The sequence below is a fragment of the Psilocybe cubensis genome, chromosome 6, assembly GCF_017499595.1.
Source record: "Psilocybe cubensis strain MGC-MH-2018 chromosome 6, whole genome shotgun sequence".
In the NCBI taxonomy this organism is placed as follows: Eukaryota; Fungi; Basidiomycota; class Agaricomycetes; order Agaricales; family Agrocybaceae; genus Psilocybe; species Psilocybe cubensis.
The window spans coordinates 289,323-307,895 of record NC_063004.1 but is presented as its reverse complement, the minus strand read 5'-3'; the positions used below and the strand labels follow the sequence as shown (position 1 = coordinate 307,895).

The following is an 18,573-nucleotide window of genomic DNA, read 5'->3' as shown; positions in this document are numbered from 1 at the left end:
TATATTTTGGTATTGGGATTACGGCTGCGGTGACCTCGGAGCTTCAGGGACGAGTGGTAGGAATCCAGACGTTTTTTTCAGCCCGTTAGTGCGGAAGATCGGGAGGAGAAGGAGGTTGGGAGAGGGTGATGTGAGGTGAGCCATACATTTCGAAAATCGAGTTCGAGTATTGCTGGGTGGGTCGTAGGATACCTATAGATGTACCATCTGCACAATGTGAGTAGTAGGATTGCCAATGAAATGTGTTTTATGTGTTTTTCAAGCATTCACGTTCGGGTGAAGATATCTCTCTGTAACATTTCCAAATACCCATCATCTCAACTCACATCTCTCAAAAGTCAACCACTGGATGTACCAGTATGCCAATATCTCCACTCTCTCTCATTTCAACATACGTACAACAACTACAACGGCATTCGCAATATCTACTGAAGGAGAACTACGTCCACATGCAACGTACAACAAAATTACAAAACGTAAGTTGCCAATTTTTTCTGTGAAATTTGGTATTATTATTACGGCTTCGGCGACTTCGGATGCTTCAGGGGCGAGTGGTAACAATCCAGAGGTGTTTTTCAGCCCGTTAGTGCGGAAGATCGGGAGGAGAGGAAGGTCGGGTGAGGTGAGTGATACATTTTTGAAAATCGAGTTCGAGGGTCTTTGGACAGTTGGGTGTAGTGTATTCTTAGGGGTACTTACTATTCTAATGTTTGTAGTAACATGGTTATGGTGAATGAAATGTGTTTTTTGCTTGTTTTCACGCATTCGCGTTCTGCAGGAGTCCTCGAGTGCTCACTTTTTGTTTCAATCATCCCCGTCTCAACTCACACTTTTCCAAAGTCAAGCAGGCATGTAATGGTATACCAATATCTCCACCTACTCTCAATTAAACGTACGTACATCAATTACAACGCCATTCGCAATATCTACTGAAGGAGCACACATACCAACGTACAGTAAACTACGAAGGCCTTCTCAATATACCTGACAGGACCCTTGATCGGACCAGACCCGAGCCGAGAACCGAATAGACCAGTCAGTTTATTCTAGCGTTTCGAATGGGTGTGTAATTGCGAATTTGGGCGGGAGGCGAGGGTGTGTCATGTCGTGGATTTGGTTATCCGATTGGTATTCAATGATTTGCACTTTTGTTGACGGATTTCTGCGGTGCAGGATCAGGGTATACTGTATATTCAGGTGTGTACATCACTTTAAATCGACGGGAATTTGGAGAGAGGTGCGAATTGCTGTGTTTGTTAGATTTGACGTGATGTGTTTGTAGGTATTCATTTTATTACACTCGACGAGCCAGACATTATGAAAACAGAATAAGACACGATAGATAAGATAGATATATCACTCTAGGTAGCTATACAACTACCGCGCATCGCAGACATGGTCCGGATGCGCTAACACTCGTATTCGCAATATTTGCATTCACTCCGCATTTCCGTCTTCCACAAAAATTCCAACCGTTTCAGCCTAATATTCACGTACATAACCGTTACGACATGACTCACAGGAGACCAATGGAAGCCGGAAAAACGACGTACATGCAATTTCGCGTCGAGGGAAGGTGCGAGGAGAATATTCTCCGTTGAATTGGATTGCTTACTCTGTGATTGCGGGAGCTTTCAGGGACATTGAGAGATGCTATGCAGTGCTGGGATGTCTATCTGTGAGCAGTTTGAAATGTGTAGTTCAAAGAAAACAACGAAATTCGCTGTTTGGTGTACATTGAAGCAAACGTGATGTATTTGTTCATTCCCAACGTTTTGTGTTGCTCTTCGCATCGCAAACCGTCCAACCCCTATTCAGAACACAGTTCCAGTCAGTATTAGCCTCAAAAACCTCTCGAAAACGCGTAGAATTGCAAGATCTTACCAGGCGCTTCCCGGGGACAACGTCTACGTGGCCGCTGCAAACGCAATTCAAAGGTCAGTTCGCCGCTGAATATCGTTACGAAAGGTACTAGAAGCTTACGTGAACGGTTAATTAACAAGGTTGGGCTGGAAACAGCGTTATTGTGGAAGGTGGATGGCGTATCGGGGTGCGAGGAGAAGGAGGTGCCGTATGTGCCCGAATGATTTCAATGTCGCTCATAGCCATGTTTCGGGAGCTTCTAATAGTCGACTGAGGATGATTCAGAGGTCTAGGATTGACATCTTGACCTCATTCAGCGGCGCATTTGGGTGTACAAAACAGCTCTTTGTGGAGAACTCACCGACACAGCGCAGATACAAAAATTCAATCGCAGACTCGTCACACCTATCTCTTGCGCGTACGTTGGAAAGATATGCTAGTTTGTTTTGGGGTGTTGTACTGTGTTGGAGTAATTACATTGCGTAGAAGTATCTAGAGATCGGTGCGAGTAAATCTCGATTTTTAGCTCGAGGGGTGAGTCGAATTTCTCATTACCTCATTTCAAACATGCCTAACTCGAGCTTACAGCCTATTCGAATGATATTTCCGAGTGCCTTGTACGCGAATCTGGCCTGCGTCGATGAATCGGAAGACGGGAATGTTGGTTCAAGTCGCCACGTGGCAACGTTGTCCTGAGAGTCAGAGGGCGAGAACGACGTTTTTGGGGGTATTGTGTGGGGTTATCGGTACGTCAGACTGGATGTGGGAGTGATATGGATAGGTGACGTCGTGGTAGAAGCAAGTGCGGACTCACGGGCGCCTAATTTGAGCTCCGCCTGTTGGTTCTGTCACCCTTTGACTCTACGTGTGAACCTTGTCTGCGTTTTGTGAACATATTTAATGTATTAATTAATAGGTCGTCAAAGAAAATAGGGGACTGTGACAAAATCTACCCCGTGGAAGCGAATGTGAAGCGTATTGCTGTCTTGGGATTTCGTGGGCGTTGAGTGAGTCGTCGGTTACTGAAATCTCATTACTCAGCTCAGGTGTTCCTGAATGCGACCCTGAATACGTTAATGCAGCCTAAAAATCGAATATTTGAGCTTCGAAAACCAACGATCTGGAGAGATTTTGCGAGTCGGATACCCGATCTGACTGAGGTCCAGTAGTTTGGAACGACATGAGGTCATCGCGTCAGCTAAATGGTGATTGCCTTGCACTAGCTGCTTGGGTCGCGATGCGCGAGTCTGCGCAGTGACGAGCTACTGAGTCTAGGGGTCAAAATTTTTGGATTGTGGTGGGTACAAGAATTGTAAAGCATAGGAAATGATACATACCTGAGTTTGATGCACCAAGGACGGGAAGCATAGCTTCATGACAATAAGAACGCAGTGGACTTGATTGAAAAGGCCGGAACAGGAGACCGAGACTGAAATTTCGCATTTGATGTACAAAGGACGGGGAGAGCATGATTTATGATAATGAGAAAGAACAGGCGATTGGGGAAAACAAGCAGCGGAGTTGAATCAAAAGACCGGGATAGGAGACCGCAACTGAAAATTTACATGAGCCAATTTTAGCTTGCAGGTATATTGGACATCACATTCTAGTTTGGAAACGGGGGCAACGGGCAAATATTGCGTGACGTTGAATAAACTAGAAGCATTAGGGAAAAGGATATAAAGTGAAGTGGGTTTTGGGGAACCCCCAACACGTATCCCGTCCTTATGCTCCTGCATTTTTTATTCGATTTTTGGAGTTCCCGCGAACCTGTATTCTATCGACAGTGTCTACCTATGGAGCCGCAAGTTTTATTCGATTTTTCGACGTCCGGCGAGCAAGGTATGTTACCTAGTACACTTAATGGGCCATCACTGATCTCTTTACACAGCTCTCATCTGCCGCCGTGCCATGAAACCAGTACGTGTCACATCTAGTCGTTGGCTTGAGTTGTCTTCCATAGACGGAGTCGACGTTTGGACATGCCACGGAGTTATTTTTTGATTTTTGGATGTCCGGCGAGTGAGGTACGTGCTTTATTTGCTAGAGTTTGTTGAGCCACAGCTTACCATCTACACAGTACCCGCCTTTGCACTTTTTATTCGTTTTTTGGAGTTCCGGCGAGCGAGGGTTGTTGCACAACAAGGTGTGTTACATAGTTTGCAGACCCGAGTACTGACTGAGCTTTTCTCAACAGACGTTTGAAGTCCCGTTAACGCCTCGCACTATTTTCGATTTTTGGACATCCGGCGAGCGGCGTCAAATTAATGAACAACAGCTTACCAGTGCCGTGGAATGTCGTTGCACATTTTTTTCGATTTTTGGAGTTCCGGCGAGCGAGGGTTGGCTGCCTGGTGTGTTGACTGAGTTTTTCACTTTGATTGTTGAAGTTCACATAACCCTCTTGCAGTTGTTATTGCATCCGGCGAGCGGTGTTGAGGTGGTTACATCGTCGGGCATGTATTTGACTTCTGCACAGTTTTTATTTGATTTCTGGATGTCCGGCGAACAAGGTATGTACCCGCACTTAATATCTATATAGTACTCACCATCTGCATCTAGTAGATGACGTCGAGCATGTATCTGGACTTTCCCGGACTTTTTTTCGATTTCTGGACGTCCGGCAAACAAGGTGTGTACTTTGATTGGTAGACTTTATGAACTGGCACTTAACATTTATATAGTACTCACCTGCTCAAGGGTCGTGTGACAGCTTGTAGGCGACGCCGAATGAGTTCTGAGGCGGTGTCAAGAGCGGGTATGTACTTACTCGGTAGACTTCACGCAACCGATTGTTCGATTTTCGGACTTGTGAAAACTCTGGATGCACCTCGAGCGGTTCTATCCGACTTTATTCGGACCAGGTACGTACTAGATAGGTAGATAGAGCAGAGGCGGACCCTGCTGGCCTTCGGGCGGGGCTAACCTCTGCTTGTACGATACCAGAACACGACTCGAAAATTCAAAAAACTTCTATCTCATTTGCTCAGGGTTGTCTCAATAAGGTATCTAATGCCATATAAAGCTAGTATCTTCTCGTAAAATACATCACAACAGCGAGCGATGTATATCTGGCAGCACAACGTATATAAAACAATTAGACTTCAACTTTGTTCAAATTGCAATACACGCTCGGAATCCATAGGGGCTTAGCCAAAGCAACAGAAGCTCAAGGAGAGACAAACAGATAGCCAACTCGTCGCAGTCAGGAGGTGCAGCAGCAGCAGTATATTTGAGAAGAAGAGTCAAAAGTGGATCATCAATCAAAATCAAGAAAGAAGCGGTATCAAGTGAAAAAGACTAGGTAAGAGAAAAAAAAAAGAAACCGAAGAGCATTCCACCGGCATTAACACATGTTCATTATCCACAACCAACCGGAACAAGGTGAAAGAGAAGGTGGCGAGGTGCGAGTATAAATGATATTCAAGCCCCTCCCTATCCTTGTTGAAGTTCCTCCCTACCTGACCTCACCCCACCCCTCCCTCGCTCCACCTCCCATTTTCCTCCCTGCACCTTCACCCACCCTCAATTCAACCATCCAGCAAGGAACTCGGAAAGAAGAGTGAAAGAGAGTCGTCAAGGAAGAAAAAAGCAAAAAAAGGAAGAAAGGAAGGAAGAATGAAGATGGAAAGAAAAAAAAATGGTAAAAGGGATAAGCTACGCCATCTACAACACGATGCAATGGTGGCTCTTCTTGCCCTTTCCTCTGCTGAGCAGTGCGGCGCGGGTGGCGTACTGGAAGACTTCGCGGACGCCCTCACCCGACTTGGCGGAGCACTCGAGGTAGTGCTTTGCCCCGATCTTCTGGGCGACTGCCATACCCTAGAAACATGACGGTTAGTGACAAGTTGGAATCAACAAAAGAGGAAGAGTGTAAAAGAATGATGCATGGAAAAAATAATGAAATTTGTATTGAAAAACGGCGTCAATGTTGGTGGCGAGTACCAAGTTGGAATAAATAAAACATGATGCATGAAAAAAAAAATAAAATAAAATTGGATTGAAATACGGCGTCAATGTTGGTGGCGACGGGGATCACGATGTGGATAAGAGAAGCGGGAATGAGGCAAGGGTAATAAACAGGATATCAAAAAGAATGCGTGGGTGATTCGAACGAAGCACAAAAATGGCACTCAGATAAGGGGCCAGGCCCCAGGGCGTGTCATACACACCAAAGTTGTACGAAAAACAATAAAGGTGACGTAGAAAAAAGAAACGCACCTCTTCGGGGGTTACGGCTCGTCTATCTAAGAACCTCAATCACACGGGAGTCAGGTCTGAGATCTGTTTTGCAGACGACGAGAATGAGAGGCAGGCAGGCATAGGTATGGCACTAAAAAGAGAGGAACCACACAACAACAATGTTAGTAAATTGCGGTGTCTGATATTATACAGGCAGAGGGAATGAAGAAAAGACAAGACAAACCTTTTATTGGATGTTATAAAGGGAATCGGGGAGTCGACGGCGAAGCAGGTGGGGACGACATGCGAATCATAATAACTAAGAGGGGTAGACGGCAAAGCAGATGAGGATGACATGCGAATTATAATAACTAAGAGGGTGGAGACGAAGCTCGACATGCTTACCATCGAAGCTCGACGTGCTTACAATTGAAGCTCAACGTGCTTACCATTGACCTCGACATTGGCAACGTAGTTCCGGAACACGATGGGTACATGGACCTACACTTTAACACTAATATCAGCCTTCTACACCTCGAACGAAGCCGCCAGGTATTTGCTGGAGCTGTCTAAACACCGCCATAACGGTGCAATGAGGAGCAGCAAGCCGCACACCTCGGCTGGCTGAACGGCGGCTAACGATGCACGTACCTCTGGGAATATGACTTTGGATAACACAATCAAAAGGCAAGTCTAGACGGGTGACGATGATCAGCATGCAAGCTGACGTTCTCTGAGCTGGTCAAAAGCCGATCATACCTTTCCGCAAGCACCATCACCAACGATGACAAGGTTCCTTTGATTTCCGACATGGTTCTCGGGGGCGGTTGTGCGGCGACGTGCGTGAATAGATGTATTAGATGCTGGGGAGCGGGGCTGGCGACGAGCAGGGGGGATGGTTGTGAGCAAAGCGGCCCCGTCAACGAATGTATGATACCACCGTTTTAAAGCGGAACTTGAATGCCAGGGATTACGAACGGCCTCTGCGCTGTGCGTGTAAACAGGCGCACCGCCTTGGCGCATCACACCGCCTCTCCGCGTAAATACCTCGATTGGAGAGACATGAACCCCAGCGCGGCTGCCCGCGCCGGTCTGCTCCACAATCATGCCCGACTTTTACAACCATCCCGACTGGTGCAGCAATGTCCATCACGCCAGCCATGCCTTTCCGCGACAGCAAGCAGTTGGCCTGACGCGTCCCTCCAACATCTTTCACCACCGCCGGCGGGACGCATCCACACCGTCGACAGTTCAGAGCCGCGTTCTTCACCTCATTCCACACGTCCTTCCCAGATCCATACCGCCGCCGCCGCCGCCGCCGCCTCTGTCTGCAACATAGCTCAGCGCCACCGACGCCTTGGGAGTCAGTATCTCAATGACTGGTTATATACATGTACAGGACACGGTGAGCACACTCACGCAGAGAGAAAACATTCACTGACCTAAATGTCCAGCACCTCCGCCGAATGACGCGTCGAGCATCACCAACATATGCTGTCGCATCCTACATCAACACGCTCTGCGACGCGACGAGGTAAAGAAAACGCGACACACCTAGACACCAGCATCCGCAACGACGAGCAAACTGTCAAAGCATTAGCAATGCACACAAGCGAGGGGAAACACTCACCCTCGAGCAGGCCCCGACTCGCGTCTACACCACTAGACACGTCGAATATCAGCATTGTCCTTCAAAAAGGTGGAGACACCTACCTCGCTCCCCGCCATCTAGCTCGTCCGACAAGTCTACAAGGCGGCAACGGTGAGCTGCTCAAATACACGGTCAGCACATTCCCCACACTCACCAACATTGACTTGCTTGCCTGCCTGCAGCACATCCAGATGCGACCCTGACAGTCCCCCTCCGCCGAATGACACGTTCAGCATCTCCAAGGTCCGCTGTCTCATCCCACGTCAACAGACGCGACGAGGTAAAGGAAAGCCGACTGACCTAGACGGCAGCACCCGCAACAACGAGCACGCTGTCAAAGCATTAGGAATGACCACAAGTCTGTGGGAACACTCACCTGCAAGCCCTCCCCGACTCGCGTCCACGCCACCTGCCACGTCCATCAACACTATCTTCAAGTGGGCGAAAACACCTACCTTGCTCAGCACCGCCCATCCAGTCTGCAATAACACAGGATCAGCTGCGCCATTCAAGAGCTACGAGGGTATGCTTACCACTTACAAGGGCGGCAATGATGGCGAGCTGCTAGAAGACACGGTCAGTGCATTCCCCACAGTGACCGACGTTAACGTGCCTACCTACAGCACAGTCCAGCACCTCCGCCGCATGACTGGCGCATCACACCGCCTCTCCGCGTAAATACCTCGATTGGAGAGACATGAACCCCAGCGCGGCTGCCCGCGCCGGTCTGCTCCACAATCATGCCCGACTTTTACAACCATCCCGACTGGTGCAGCAATGTCCATCACGCCAGCCATGCCTTTCCGCGACAGCAAGCAGTTGGCCTGACGCGTCCCTCCAACATCCTTCACCACCGCCGGCGGGACGCATCCACACCGTCGACAGTTCAGAGCCGCGTTCTTCACCTCATTCCACACGTCCCTCCCAGGTCCATACCGCCGCCGCCGCGCCACCGACACCTTGGTGAGTCTGTGTCTCTTTCTTTCCAGCAGACATGTCTGTCACTTACCAGGTCCCACTTCAACAAGCTCGTCAATCGGGAGCTCCTTCGGCAGGCCAAATACACGTCGAGCACACGCCAAAAATGACGGAACAATGTCCTGGGGAGTACAGTGAGCAGACTCCCGTGGAGAGAAAAGGCCGACTTGCCTGATATTGTCGACTGTCGTGTTCCGCTTTCTCATCTACAACGCGTCAAGGTGAGTACATTGTTACACAAAGAAATCCCGACTCACCTGTATAGCAACGAGGTCGCTAGCTGCGATAACAGCGACAGCAGGTCACCGGGGACTCCTCGTCGGCCAGCTTACCCCTACAATATCAGAGAAAACACGACATCAGCATTGACCTTCAATATCAAGCGCACGCTTACCAGTTAAAAGTTCCCAATGCCAAGTTCACGGAGCTGCTCAAATACACGGTCAGCATGTTCCTCACAGTCACCAACACTGACTTACCTCCCCTTAACCTGATGCGACACAGACGACGAGTAACCAAAACCTAGGAGTTCAAAGTTCAACAATCAACCAACGCGGTAAAGGAGAATCCCACTTACATTCAGGAGATGAAGAGGAAATGAGGCCGCCCATTCCGCCGCCGCCGCTGCCTCTTGCTGCAACATAGGACCGTGCCACCGATGCCTTGGAAAGTCGGTCTCTCTTTCCAGCAGCAACTACAACCACCATGAGGGGTACAATGACTGGTTGTAGGCGCACAGGACACGGTGAGCACACTCACGTAGAGGGAGAAATCATCCACTCACCTAATATCCAGCACCTCCGCCGAATGACGTGTCGATCACCTTCAAGGTCCGCTTTCTCATCATACGTCAACAGAATCTACGACGCGACGAGGGAAGAAAACCCGACTCACCTAGACACCGTCACCCGCCACAACGAGCACTCTGTCAAAGCATCAGCAATGACCACAAGTCTGTGGGAACACTCACCTATAAGCCGGCCCCGACTCGCATCCACACCATCTGCCACGTCGATCATCAGCAATGTTCTTCTAGTGGGTCAAGACACCTACCTTGCTCTATCGAGCTCATCACCGTTGCTCCACTCTGCAATAACACGACATCAGCCACGCCATCCAAGAGACAGGAGGGTATACTTACCACTTACAAGGGCGGCAATGGTGAGTTGCTAGAAGACACGGTCAGTGCATTCCCCACAGTGACCGACGTTGACGTGCCTACCTACAGCACAGTCCAGCACCTCCGCCGCATGACGTGTTGACCACTTCAAGGTCCGCTGTGTCATTATACATCAACAGAGTCTGCGACGCGTCGAGGTAAAGAAAACCCGACTCACGGAGACACCAACACCCGCCACAACGAGCACACTATCTGCAACAACGAGCATCAGCAGTGCACACAAGCCAGTGGCAACACTCACCAGCAAGCAGGATTCGTCCCGACGCGGCCCAGCACCAAAACCTGCGAGTTCAATGTTCAACAGTCAACCGACGCGCTCAAGGAGAATCGCGCTTACCTTGAGGAGAGGAGGAGGAGACGAGGCCGAGAACCCCAAGAGGGGATGAGGAAAAACACACCAACACACGCCTGCCTTTATACTAGCGCGACACGCCCGTGTACGTACATCCACACGGAACCCGTCGCGCTAGCCCGGGTGTGTTATTTTCGTGTTTTCCTCCCTGTGACGACATCCGGAATAGGTTGTGATTCCCTTCGAATCTCGCTTTTTGCTTTTGAATCTGGGTACGTGATTCGTTCAATATATTCTTTCGAGGCTGTCGTTTGTGCTAGGAGTCGGAATTTCCGCCGTTGGGTCTAATCGGCGAGACATGAATCGGGCGTGAATGTGCACAAGATGTTTGCATTCGCCCTCTCTTTTCATCGTGTTTTTAGTTATCGAGCATTCGACCTTCGATCGAAGCACACCTCAATGTGAATAGGAGTCGCCCAAAACAAAACTGGAACATACGTAGAATGGTTCGGATTGCATTCTTTGCTGCACAACGGTACGTATCCATCTCCAATCTCTCGCTTCCAACTGCAACTAACCTCGAAAAAAAAGATTTCAGAACCTCTCTAGTGCATTACGTTGGCAATATACACTAGCTTACAACACCCTGGATACGTCGAATGCAGCGGAAATTGCGTTGTTTTTGAAATGGAAGCGGAGGGTCGTATCGGGGTCAAGAGGCTCGTTGGGCCTTCGACGAGTTGTCTGGGTGTCTGAAAGTCTGTAACCAGCCAGGTAAGCTCAGGAGTCGCTCCATATGCATAGCAGATAACGCACGCAATCCTTCTAGGGTTGTACAATTGCACAATTGTGCGTGAATCGACGAGGATCAAGCCCGGCGAACGAGCAAAACGAAAGGAATGAACGTAAGTTGGCGATATATTTTGGTATTGGGATTACGGCTGCGGTGACCTCGGAGCTTCAGGGACGAGTGGTAGGAATCCAGACGTTTTTTTCAGCCCGTTAGTGCGGAAGATCGGGAGGAGAAGGAGGTTGGGAGAGGGTGATGTGAGGTGAGCCATACATTTCGAAAATCGAGTTCGAGTATTGCTGGGTGGGTCGTAGGATACCTATAGATGTACCATCTGCACAATGTGAGTAGTAGGATTGCCAATGAAATGTGTTTTATGTGTTTTTCAAGCATTCACGTTCGGGTGAAGATATCTCTCTGTAACATTTCCAAATACCCATCATCTCAACTCACATCTCTCAAAAGTCAACCACTGGATGTACCAGTATGCCAATATCTCCACTCTCTCTCATTTCAACGTACGTACAACAACTACAACGGCATTCGCAATATCTACTGAAGGAGAACTACGTCCACATGCAACGTTCAACAAAATTACAAAACGTAAGTTGCCAATTTTTTCTGTGAAATTTGGTATTATTATTACGGCTTCGGCGACTTCGGATGCTTCAGGGGCGAGTGGTAACAATCCAGAGGTGTTTTTCAGCCCGTTAGTGCGGAAGATCGGGAGGAGAGGAAGGTCGGGTGAGGTGAGTGATACATTTTTGAAAATCGAGTTCGAGGGTCTTTGGACAGTTGGGTGTAGTGTATTCTTAGGGGTACTTACTATTCTAATGTTTGTAGTAACATGGTTATGGTGAATGAAATGTGTTTTTTGCTTGTTTTCACGCATTCGCGTTCTGCAGGAGTCCTCGAGTGTTCACATTTTCTTTTTCAACCATCCCCGTCTCAACTCACACTTTTCCAAAGTCAAGCAGGCATGTAATGGTATACCAATATCTCCACCTACTCTCAATTAAACGTACGTACATCAATTACAACGCCATTCGCAATATCTACTGAAGGAGCACACATACCAACGTACAGTAAACTACGAAGGCCTTCTCAATATACCTGACAGGACCCTTGATCGGACCAGACCCGAGCCGAGAGCCGAATAGACTAGCCAGGTGTTTCTAGCGTTTTGAACGGGTGTGTAATTGTGAATTTGGGCGGGAGGCGAGGGTGTGTCATGTCATGTTGTGGATTTGGTTGTTCGATTGGTATTCAATGGTTTGTACTTTTGCTGATTGATTTCTGTAGTGCAGGGTTAGAGTATACAATATATCCAGGTGTGTATATTACTTTAAATCGACGGGAATTTGGAGAGAGTTGCGAATCGCTGTGTTTGTTAGATTTGGCGTGATGTGTTTGTAGGTATTCATTTTATTGCACTCGACGAGCCAGACATTATGAAAACAGAATAAGACACGATAGATAAGATAGATATATCACTCTAGGTAGCTATACAACTACCGCGCATCGCAGACATGGTCCGGATGCGCCAACACTCGTATTCGCAATATTTTCATTCACTCCGCATTTCCGTCTTCCACAAAAATTCCAACCGTTTCAGCCTATTATTCACGTACATAACCGTTACGAGATGACTCACAGGGGGCCAATGGAAGCCGGAAAAACGACGTACATGCAATTTCGCGTCGAGGGAAGGTGCGAGGAGAACAATCTCCGTTGAATTGGATTGCTTACCCTGTGATCGCGGGAGCTTGCAGGGACATTGAGAGATGCTATGCAGTGCTGGGATGTCTATCTGTGAGCAGTTTGAAATGTGTAGTTCAAAGAAAACAACGAAATTCGCTGTTTGGTGTACATTGAACCAAACGTGATGTATTTGTTCATTCCCAACGTTTTGTGTTGCTCTTCGCATCGCAAACCGTCCAACCCCTATTCAGAACACAGTTCCAGTCAGTATTAGCCTCAAAAACCTCTCGAAAACGCGTAGAATTGCAAGATCTTACCAGGCGCTTCCCGGGGACAAAGTCTACGTGGCCGCTGCAAACGCAATTCAAAGGTCAGTTCGCCGCTGAATATCGTTACGAAAGGTACTAGAAGCTTACGTGAACGGTTAATTAACAAGGTTGGGCTGGAAACAGCGTTATTGTGGAAGGTGGATGGCGTATCGGGGTGCGAGGAGAAGGAGGTGCCGTATGTGCCCGAATGATTTCAATGTCGCTCATAGCCATGTTTCGGGAGCTTCTAATAGTCGACTGAGGATGATTCAGAGGTCTAGGATTGACATCTTGACCTCATTCAGCGGCGCATTTGGGTGTACAAAACAGCTCTTTGTGGAGAACTCACCGACACAGCGCAGATACAAAAATTCAATCGCAGACTCGTCACACCTATCTCTTGCGCGTACGTTGGAAAGATATGCTAGTTTGTTTTGGGGTGTTGTACTGTGTTGGAGTAATTACATTGCGTAGAAGTATCTAGAGATCGGTGCGAGTAAATCTCGATTTTTAGCTCGAGGGGTGAGTCGAATTTCTCATTACCTCATTTCAAACATGCCTAACTCGAGCTTACAGCCTATTCGAATGATATTTCCGAGTGCCTTGTACGCGAATCTGGCCTGCGTCGATGAATCGGAAGACGGGAATGTTGGTTCAAGTCGCCACGTGGCAACGTTGTCCTGAGAGTCAGAGGGCGAGAACGACGTTTTTGGGGGTATTGTGTGGGGTTATCGGTACGTCAGACTGGATGTGGGAGTGATATGGATAGGTGACGTCGTGGTAGAAGCAAGTGCGGACTCACGGGCGCCTAATTTGAGCTCCGCCTGTTGGTTCTGTCACCCTTTGACTCTACGTGTGAACCTTGTCTGCGTTTTGTGAACATATTTAATGTATTAATTAATAGGTCGTCAAAGAAAATAGGGGACTGTGACAAAATCTACCCCGTGGAAGCGAATGTGAAGCGTATTGCTGTCTTGGGATTTCGTGGGCGTTGAGTGAGTCGTCGGTTACTGAAATCTCATTACTCAGCTCAGGTGTTCCTGAATGCGACCCTGAATACGTTAATGCAGCCTAAAAATCGAATATTTGAGCTTCGAAAACCAACGATCTGGAGAGATTTTGCGAGTCGGATACCCGATCTGACTGAGGTCCAGTAGTTTGGAACGACATGAGGTCATCGCGTCAGCTAAATGGTGATTGCCTTGCACTAGCTGCTTGGGTCGCGATGCGCGAGTCTGCGCAGTGACGAGCTACTGAGTCTAGGGGTCAAAATTTTTGGATTGTGGTGGGTACAAGAATTGTAAAGCATAGGAAATGATACATACCTGAGTTTGATGCACCAAGGACGGGAAGCATAGCTTCATGACAATAAGAACGCAGTGGACTTGATTGAAAAGGCCGGAACAGGAGACCGAGACTGAAATTTCGCATTTGATGTACAAAGGACGGGGAGAGCATGATTTATGATAATGAGAAAGAACAGGCGATTGGGGAAAACAAGCAGCGGAGTTGAATCAAAAGACCGGGATAGGAGACCGCAACTGAAAATTTACATGAGCCAATTTTAGCTTGCAGGTATATTGGACATCACATTCTAGTTTGGAAACGGGGGCAACGGGCAAATATTGCGTGACGTTGAATAAACTAGAAGCATTAGGGAAAAGGATATAAAGTGAAGTGGGTTTTGGGGAACCCCCAACGTGTATCCCGTCCTTATGCTCCTGCATTTTTTATTCGATTTTTGGAGTTCCCGCGAACCTGTATTCTATCGACAGTGTCTACCTATGGAGCCGCAAGTTTTATTCGATTTTTCGACGTCCGGCGAGCAAGGTGTGTTACCTAGTACACTTAATGGGCCACCACTTATCTCTTTACACAGCTCTCATCTGCCGCCGTGCCATGAAACCAACGTACGTGTCACATCTAGTCGTTGGCTTGAGTTGTCTTCCATAGACGGAGTCGATGTTTGGACATGCCGCGCAGTTATTTTTTGATTTTTGGATGTCCGGCGAGCAAGGTTTGTGCTTTATTTGCTAGAGTTTGTTGAGCCACAGCTTACCATCTACACAGTACCCGCCTTTGCACTTTTTATTCGATTTTTGGAGTTCCGGCGAGCGAGGGTTGTTGCACAACAAGGTGTGTTACATAGTTTGCAGACCCGAGTACTGACTGAGCTTTTCTCAACAGACGTTTGAAGTCCCGTTAACGCCTCGCACTATTTTCGATTTTTGGACATCCGGCGAGCGGCGTCAAATTAATGAACAACAGCTTACCAGTGCCGTGGAATGTCGTTGCACATTTTTTTCGATTTTTGGAGTTCCGGCGAGCGAGGGTTGGCTGCCTGGTGATGGGTAGGTGTGTTGATTGTTGAAGTTCACATTAACCCTCTTGCAGTTGTTATTGCATCCGGCGAGCGGTGTCGAGAGTGGTTACTGTCGGGCATGTATTTCGACTTTCACGCGGTTTTTTTGATTTCTGGACGTCCGGCAAACAAGGTATGTACTTTGATTCATGGACTTGATGAACCGGCACTTACAACCATTACAGTACTCACCTGCCGGCATGTATTTCAACTTTCGCGCACTTTTTATTCGATTCCGGCGAGCCAGTGGATGAGTTTGGAGAACAAGGTTGTAGACAACGCCGAACGAGTGCTGAGATTTCTTCGACAGACCTCGGTAGACTTCCCACAACCGACTGTTCAATTTTCGGACTTGTGGAAAACTCAAACAGGTACGTACTAGATAGGTAGATAGAGCAGAGGCGGACCCTGCTGGCCTTCGGGCGGGGCTAACCTCTGCTTGTACGATACCAGAACACGACTCGAAAATTCAAAAAACTTCTATCTCATTTGCTCAGGGTTGTCTCAATAAGGTATCTAATGCCATATAAAGCTAGTATCTTCTCGTAAAATACATCACAACAGCGAGCCATGTATATCTGGCAGCACAACGTATATAAACCAAAGAAACATTGTTCAAATTGCAATACACGCTCGGAATCCATAGGGGCTTAGCCAAAGCAACAGAAGCTCAAGGAGAGACAAACAGATAGCCAACTCGTCGCAGTCAGGAGGTGCAGCAGCAGCAGTATATTTGAGAAGAAGAGTCAAAAGTGGATCATCAATCAAAATCAAGAAAGAAGCGGTATCAAGTGAAAAAGACTAGGTAAGAAAAAAAAAAAAAAAGAAACCGAAGAGCATTCCACCGGCATTAACACATGTTCATTATCCACAACCAACCGGAACAAGGTGAAAGAGAAGGTGCGAGGTGCGAGTATAAATGATATTCAAGCCCCTCCCTATCCTTGTTGAAGTTCCTCCCTACCTGACCTCACCCCACCCCTCCCTCGCTCCACCTCCCATTTTCCTCCCTGCACCTTCACCCACCCTCAATTCAACCATCCAGCAAGGAACTCGGAAAGAAGAGTGAAAGAGAGTCGTCAAGGAAGAAAAAAGCAAAAAAAGGAAGAAAGGAAGGAAGAATGAAGATGGAAAGAAAAAAAAATGGTAAAAGGGATAAGCTACGCCATCTACAACACGATGCAATGGTGGCTCTTCTTGCCCTTTCCTCTGCTGAGCAGTGCGGCGCGGGTGGCGTACTGGAAGACTTCGCGGACGCCCTCACCCGACTTGGCGGAGCACTCGAGGTAGTGCTTTGCCCCAATCTTCTGGGCGACTGCCATACCCTAGAAACATTACAAGATAACGATGGGTTAGTACCAGATTGGAATAAATAAAAGAGGAGTATAAAAGAATGATGCATAAAATAATAATAATGAGATTTATATTGAAAAACAGCGTCAATGTCGGTGGCAAGGGGGATCACAATGTGGATAAGAGAAGCATGACAAGATGACGATGGTTAGTACCAAGTTGGAATAAATAAAACATGATGCATGGAAAAATAATAAAATTTGGATTGAAAAACGGCGTCAATGTCGGTGGCGACGGGGATCACAATGTGGATAAGAAAAGCGGGAACGAGGCAATGGTGATAAACAGGACATCAAAAAAAGAATGACGTTGTTCAGATTCGAACGAAGCGTAAAAATGTCACAAAAATGGCGCTCAGATAAGGGGTCGGGGCGTGTACACACCTCGCCCCTCATCACACCAAAGTCGTACGAAAACAAGAAATGTGATGTAGGAAAAAGAAAAAACAAGAAAAACGCACCTCTTCGGGGGTTACGGGTCGCTGGCTCGTCTTCCTAAGCTCCTCAATCACACGGGGGTCACGTCTGAGATCCTTTTTGCAGCCGACAAGAATGATAGGCAGGCCGGCACAGAAATGCATAACTTCGGAAATCCACTAAAAAGCAGGGAACCACAAAACAACGACATTAGCAAATTGCCGTATCCGATGTTATCCCCAAAAAAATGTAGGCAGGGGGAATGACAGAAAGGCAAGACACACCTTCTCCTGGACGTTATCAAGCGAATCGGGGGAGTCGACAGCGAAGCAGATGAGGATGACATGCGAATCAGGATAACTGAGAGGGCGTAGACGATCGTAGTCTTCCTGGCCGGCCGTATCCCATAGAGCAAGCTCCACGTGCTTGCCATCGACCTCGACATCGGCAACGTAGTTCTCGAACACGGTGGGCACATAGACCTAGAGTTGAACGCCAATATCAGCCTTCCACACCTCGGACGAAGCCGCCAGGGATTCGCTGGAGCTGCCTAAACACCCCACAAGACGGTGCAATGAGGAGCAGCAAGCCGCACACCTCGGCTGGCTGAACGGCGGCTAACGATGCACGTACCTCTGGGAATATGACTTTGGATAACACAATCAAAAGGCAAGTCTAGACGGGTGACGATGATCAGCATGCAAGCTGACGTTCTCTGAGCTGGTCAAAAGCCGATCATACCTTTCCGCAAGCACCATCACCAACGATGACAAGGTTCCTTTGATTTCCGACATGGTTCTCGGGGGCGGTTGTGCGGCGACGTGCGTGAATAGATGTATTAGATGCTGGGGAGCGGGGCTGGCGACGAGCAGGGGGGATGGTTGTGAGCAAAGCGGCCCCGTCAACGAATGTATGATACCACCGTTTTAAAGCGGAACTTGAATGCCAGGATTACGAACGGCCTCTGCCCTGTGCGTGTAAACAGGCGCACCGCCTTGGCGCATCACACCGCCTCTCCGCTGCCTTGCCGCTGTCGCGTAAAGAGAGATGAACCCCAGCGCGGCTGCCCGCGCCGGTCTGCTCCACAATCATGCCCGACTTTTACAACCATCCCGACTGGTGCAGCAATGTCCATCACGCCAGCCATGCCTTTCCGCGACAGCAAGCAGTTGGCCTGACGCGTCCCTCCAACATCCATCACCACCGCCAGCGGGACGCATCCTCGCCGTCGACAGTTTGGAGCCGCGTTCTTCACCTCATTCCACACGTCCCTCCCTGATCCATACCGCCGCCGCCGCGCCACCGACACCTTGGTGAGTCTGTGTCTCTTTCTTGCCAGCAGACATGTCCGTCACTTACCAGGTCACACTCCAACAAGCTCGTCAATCGGGAGCTCCTTCGGCAGGCCAAATACGCGTCCAGCACACGCCAAAAATGACGGACAGGTGTCCTGGGAAGTACAGTGAGCAGACTCCCGTGGAGAGAAAAGGCCGACTT

General features: G+C 48.4%; 4 protein-coding genes across 4 annotated transcripts; 1 reads left to right on the top strand and 3 right to left on the bottom strand.

The window, feature by feature from the left end:
- Positions 1 to 5,529: 5,529 nt before the first annotated feature.
- Positions 5,530 to 7,152, bottom strand: JR316_0006649 (GTP-binding protein RHO1; the record flags this gene model as incomplete). The annotated part of the gene is made up of 4 exons (XM_047892395.1): positions 5,530 to 5,685; positions 6,085 to 6,110; positions 6,495 to 6,546; positions 6,805 to 7,152. 4 exons carry the CDS (start codon positions 7,150 to 7,152, stop codon positions 5,530 to 5,532), a joined length of 582 nt encoding a protein of 193 aa, XP_047747677.1.
- A 384-nt stretch (positions 7,153 to 7,536) lies between these two features.
- Positions 7,537 to 8,374, top strand: JR316_0006648 (uncharacterized protein; the record flags this gene model as incomplete). Its single annotated transcript, XM_047892394.1, has 2 exons — positions 7,537 to 7,827; positions 7,967 to 8,374. The coding sequence occupies 2 exons, from the start codon at positions 7,537 to 7,539 to the stop codon at positions 8,372 to 8,374; spliced, it is 699 nt and encodes a 232-aa protein (XP_047747676.1).
- A 323-nt stretch (positions 8,375 to 8,697) lies between these two features.
- Positions 8,698 to 9,693, bottom strand: JR316_0006647 (uncharacterized protein; the record flags this gene model as incomplete). Its single annotated transcript, XM_047892393.1, has 6 exons — positions 8,698 to 8,880; positions 8,932 to 8,950; positions 9,069 to 9,101; positions 9,154 to 9,196; positions 9,252 to 9,368; positions 9,645 to 9,693. 6 exons carry the CDS (start codon positions 9,691 to 9,693, stop codon positions 8,698 to 8,700), a joined length of 444 nt encoding a protein of 147 aa, XP_047747675.1.
- A 6,783-nt stretch (positions 9,694 to 16,476) lies between these two features.
- JR316_0006646 (GTP-binding protein rhoA) lies at positions 16,477 to 17,870 on the bottom strand (the record flags this gene model as incomplete). The annotated part of the gene is made up of 6 exons (XM_047892392.1): positions 16,477 to 16,632; positions 17,121 to 17,255; positions 17,361 to 17,558; positions 17,592 to 17,626; positions 17,710 to 17,723; positions 17,818 to 17,870. 6 exons carry the CDS (start codon positions 17,868 to 17,870, stop codon positions 16,477 to 16,479), a joined length of 591 nt encoding a protein of 196 aa, XP_047747674.1.
- Between the last annotated feature and the right edge of the window lie 703 nt (positions 17,871 to 18,573).